Source organism: Pteropus vampyrus, unplaced genomic scaffold (assembly GCF_000151845.1).
Source record: "Pteropus vampyrus isolate Shadow unplaced genomic scaffold, Pvam_2.0 Scaffold212, whole genome shotgun sequence".
In the NCBI taxonomy this organism is placed as follows: domain Eukaryota; kingdom Metazoa; phylum Chordata; class Mammalia; order Chiroptera; family Pteropodidae; genus Pteropus; species Pteropus vampyrus.
Genome location: NW_011888993.1, coordinates 1,274,060 through 1,278,972, shown reverse-complemented (window position 1 = coordinate 1,278,972; position 4,913 = coordinate 1,274,060). Strand labels below are relative to the sequence as shown.

The window sequence follows — 4,913 nt, the reverse complement described above, 5'->3', positions numbered from 1 at the left end:
AGGTAGACGGGGCAATAGGAGTCAAATATGTGGTGACAGAGAGAAATCTAACTATGAGGGGTGAACACAATATAAAAATATATATGGCTTACTGTTAAAATGTACTGAAATTCATCGGATTTCGTTAATTAATGTCGCCACACACACACACACACACACACACACACACACACAACTCTTTCTCCCAAATTCCATACCCAATCCATTCGCGAATCCTGTTTGCTCTACATACCAGCCTAAAAGCTTCCCTTAACACCTCCAGTGGCTTCTCAAGGGTAAAAATGCAGGCTATCCCATCCTCAGCGACCATGAACAATTTGGCAAGTGAATTAATGAATGAATGACTCAATCATGTCTTTTTAATCCCGCCTTCTCTCTCTGGTCTAGCCACGGTCATTGGCCACGCCCAGGGACGCTGCGCATGCTCCGTCACTATCCACCCCCCCCCACGGGCTGAATCGGCACAAACCATTTCCACAAGTCGTACCGGGTGGTGCGGCCGCAGAGAATCGCTTTCGGGGAAAGGATGGACGTTGCCCTCCCCCTTCCCTGAGGGATTTCCTTAGACGCCTTCTGGTGTGGGAGTGTAAGTTATGGTGCCGGTGCCGACGCGCGCTTCCGGGTCTCCTCCCCCCGCGCAGCCTTTGACTGCATCTCCCCCCTGCGCGCTGCGTTGGTGCCGTCCGGCTACGTCACGTGGGTGGCAAGATGGCAGCCCCCAGAGCGCGCTGCGAGCGTCGCAGTTGGTGAAGTGGCGGCGGCGGCGGCGGCCCAGCCTGGCGGTCCTGCGTTTCGGGCGTTCGCTCCGGCGTTCCGGCGGCGGGGAGCACGGTGCGGGGCCCGGACCTGGCGGGCGGGCACGGGGCGGACACCTCGGTGGGGGTCCCGGCTCTGGGATTCATTGGCTGGCGGTTGGAGGGGCCTCCTCACGAGAGGTCTCGAGTGCCGGTGAGCTCTTCCCCCGGGTTCTGGGGTCCCAGCGCGTGCGGGGGTTCTATGTCGTGCGACTCCTTTCTCAGGATTCTGGGAGGACCGGTAATCGAGGGTTAGTGTAGACAGATCCTGAGGCGTCCGGTTCTTAGGAGTCCATCCTAAGGAAAGGGGTCTTGAGAGCAGCCCTGAGGGATCCCTTCTGGGGGGGGCCTGTCTAGTTACTGGAGATCTTTTTGAGAATTCTTGGTTTAGAGAGGTTTTTAGGAGGGGGAAAGGTTTCCTGGATCTAGGTCTCTTCCTCCATCCCTAATTCATCTTGTGTGTCTGAGACCTTCTTCACAGGTGTGAGCAGATTCTGCCTTGGTCGGGGGCTCATCCCCTCAGCCCCACGCCCACACCCCGGTCCCCCATTCCAGTGAAAAATAGGCCTCAGGTGTGATCTGCGGGCTTCCAGCTGGTAGGCGTAGTGTCCCTTGTCCTCAGGAGCACAGAGGCAGGTGTGGGGCTCGGTGCAGAAATTCTTAATAGTAGCTCAGCTTTATTACGTGCCTAATAAAGCTGGGCGCCAGCGGTTGTGCTCAAGCGTAACTTCATTGATGATAACTCTGTGAGGTCCCCGATCCCCTTCTGCCCATTTTCCGGATGCTACTGATTTTATACTGTGTATGAAGTGATCAGGAGCGTGCCTGGCAGGCAGTAGATGTTCAGTTCAGCAGATATTTATGGAAGGCCTGTCAGGAGGCTTGGGTCTCGTCTGCTCTTGATTTGCTGCGTGGGCTCACTCCTGGCTTCTGCGGATTCCGATGATCCCTCTTTCAGGTGTCACCTTCTTTGATGGTCACCTGTGCTCCTGCAGCTGTACCTCCCTCCTTAAACCAGGTGGCCCTGCTGATGCCGCTGGGAGCCAGAGGGCTGCCGACATGCCGCGACCTGCTTGTTATATTTACGAAGCGGCCACCAGGTCCTCACTGGCCTAGAGGACAGAGGGGGAACACTCCTCCCAGTCTTAGCTGTGTTGTTCCATCTTATTTCATCCACTCAACACAGCATCATTGGTTCAGAGCTCAACTCTGGAGCCCAACCACCTGGATTTATAACTTCACGCTGTTTCTAAGCAAGTCATCACCCTGCCTGTGCTTCTGTTTCCTCTCCTGTAAAATGATGACAGTCTTAGCGCCTGTCTCATCGAGTCGTGGTGAAGGTTAACAAGCTCATGACTCTAAAGGGCTCAGGAAAGGTGCCTGGCGCGTAGCATGTGCTCTGTAAGTGTCAGCTGCTGCTGTTACTGTGCAGGTTCTTGTTCTTCCCGAGACCCTCCTGTGTGCTGGGCGTGCAGCAGTGACTGAGAGACTCGGTCCCTGCCTTCAGAGTCCAGTGACGGACCAGACTGACCACAAGAGGCTAAACCAATAAATACCCAGTACGGTGTGTCACGGTGGTACGCGCTCCAGAGAAAGAACAAGGAAAAAGAGATAGAGGCGTAACACTGAAGACGTGATCAGGGAAGGCTTTCCTGAAGAGGTGACATTAGAGACTCAAGGAAGCGAGTGAGCGAGCATGGGGAGAATTTTGGGAAGAGTGTACCTTAGGGCAAGAACAGCCCATGCAAAGGTCCTGGGGCAGGACTGCGCGTGGTTTGTTGGGGGTACAGTGAGGAGGCCTGTTTGGTCGAGTGCAGTGAAAAAGGGAAGAGAGGAAGGAAGCGAGGGCGGGGAGGGGACAGGGACAGGTTACACAGGGCCTCTGAGACTGTCAAGGAGTTTGGAGTAATGAAGCACTGTGATGTGTTGCAAGGGAGTCACATGGTCCGGTTTACATGCTGAAAGGGCTCCTGTATCTGTTACCTACGCTGGGTAACAAATTATCCAGTGTTTCTTACAACCTGCCCTCAAGTCACACTGTCATTTCTTCCATATCCTATTGTTCACATAGGTCACTCCTATTCATTTGGGGGGATGGATACCAGAGGTGGGCGTCATGGGGGACAACCTTGAGGACCAGCTACCAGTCCCTCTGGCTGTGGTGTGAACAGACCAGCGGAGGTCACTGCTGATGACTAGGCCAGAGGCCCAGAGAGGGAAAGTAAATGATGGAGACCCACACAGCAAGTAGGCGGGGCCAGAGCAGCCAGATTTTCACCCTAGATGTCAGGCCGGACAGCGGCAGGAAGCCACCACCAGGTCCCAACATAAACGAACAAGTCAGTGAGCCGGAGAAGGACACCTGTAACCTGGCCTTTCGGTTTTCCATCCTAGGTTCTTGTGCCTGAGGAGAGCCACAGAAGGGAAAGGTGGCTGCCATGGTGACGGAGCAGGAGGTAGAGGCCATCGGGCAGACGCTGGTGGACCCCCGGCAGCCCTTGCAGGCGCGCTTCCGGGCGCTCTTCACACTCAGAGGGCTCGGCGGCCCCAGTGCCATCGCCTGGATCAGCCGGGCCTTCACCGATGACTCTGCTCTGCTCAAGCACGAGCTGGCCTACTGCCTGGGCCAGATGCAGGACCGCCGGGCCATCCCTGTGCTAGTGGACGTGCTGCGTGACACCTGCCAGGAGCCCATGGTGCGTCACGAGGCTGGTGAGTGGTGGGGCTGCGGGTGCAGGTGCCCTTCTGCCTTGCGTACACGCACTCACGTGACCCAAACTTGGGCCCCGTGGCCGGTCGCCACAACTCCACTCTGCCATCCTAGCAAAAAAGCCACCACGAACCAGTCAACAGATGGGCATGGTCATGTGCCAGTAAATATTTATGGACTCTGAGATTTGTATTTCACATAATTTTCACCTGTCGTGAAATATTATCCCTTTGATTAAAATAATTTTTTTGAACTGTTAAAAACATTCTTCACACATAAAAACAGGTGTTGGGCTGTAGACTGCCAGCCACTGATGCCTGTTTTATCCATTTCATCCGTTAGTCGGTCATTGTTTTGAGTACGTCCTGAGCATCCCCCAAGGGGCCCAGGGCCTGTCCCCGCCTGCCCAGTGACCTGAGCTCTCTGCCTGGCTCTTCTCAGGGGAGGCCCTGGGGGCCATTGGGGACCCGGAAGTTATGGAGATCCTGAAGCAGCACTCCACCGACCCTGTGCTGGAGGTAAGGTGGCCAAGCCCCGCCCCTGGGTCTGGTTGCCAGGGCATCTGCTTGGCCAGGGATTCTGGGGAGGGGTGGCGGTGTGGGTGGGTGCAGCCCACTGCCCCGTTGGGCACAACCAAACCCTTCTCCCCACCAAAACCCGCCCTGCTTGGCCAGCCTGTACTCGGCCCTGAGCCCTCACCTCTCCATCCATCCATCCCATGGCTTCTCATCACCTTTAGGATAAAATCCCAGGTCCCCACTGTGACCCGCAGTCTGTAAGTCTGTTCTGAGCATTGGTGGATCTGGCAGGCCCCGCCTCCTGGCCTTTGCACTGGGTTTCCACGTCACCTCCACATGGAGCCCCTCCCGGGCCCTGTCTCCCCATCACTCCCAGGAGATGCAGTAGGGGTCTCGTCAGGCCTACCCCCACATCCCCACCGGTCACCCCTTTCCCTGTAGGTGGCCGAAACCTGCCAGCTGGCCGTCCGGCGTCTGGAATGGCTGCTGCAGGGCGGCGGGTCGCCTGCCGCTGGGCCCTACCTGTCAGTGGACCCGGCCCCGCCCGCTGAGGAGCGCGACGTGGGCAGGCTGCGGGAGGCGCTGCTGGACGAGGCCCTGCCGCTCTTCGACCGGTACCGAGCCATGTTCGCCCTGCGCGATGCCGGCGGCGAGGAGGCTGCCCTGGCACTGGCCGAGGGTGAGGAGGGGCCCCAGTGAGGCTCTGGCCGCGTCTGGGACAGGGAGCAGCGGGTACCGGGGCACGCGCCCTGGCCCAGCCCCCCGCACTTCCGCACGAGTTAACTCATCCTCGGAGGCGGCGAGTGCTCTTATTGCCCCCCATCCCCATGGGTGGGTAACAGGCCCCCCAGGCAGGGTGACTTGCCCGCGGTCACACAGCCTGTCAGCAGC

At 57.6% G+C, this 4,913-nt stretch overlaps 1 protein-coding gene across 4 annotated transcripts; it reads left to right on the top strand.

Annotated features, from left to right (window-relative positions):
- Positions 1 to 446: 446 nt before the first annotated feature.
- DOHH (deoxyhypusine hydroxylase) lies at positions 447 to 4,907 on the top strand. Of its 4 annotated transcripts, none has more exons than XM_011372669.2 (4): positions 447 to 586; positions 3,189 to 3,506; positions 3,946 to 4,022; positions 4,464 to 4,907. In XM_011372669.2, the coding sequence occupies exons 2-4, from the start codon at positions 3,233 to 3,235 to the stop codon at positions 4,719 to 4,721; spliced, it is 609 nt and encodes a 202-aa protein (XP_011370971.1). In that variant the 5' UTR covers positions 447 to 586; positions 3,189 to 3,232; the 3' UTR covers positions 4,722 to 4,907. The 4 variants fall into 4 exon arrangements, with proteins under 4 accessions (XP_011370971.1, XP_011370969.1, XP_023393857.1 ...); XM_011372667.2 differs by lacking the exon at positions 447 to 586 and adding an exon at positions 672 to 831; XM_023538089.1 differs by lacking the exon at positions 447 to 586 and adding an exon at positions 881 to 948.
- Positions 4,908 to 4,913: the final 6 nt, after the last annotated feature.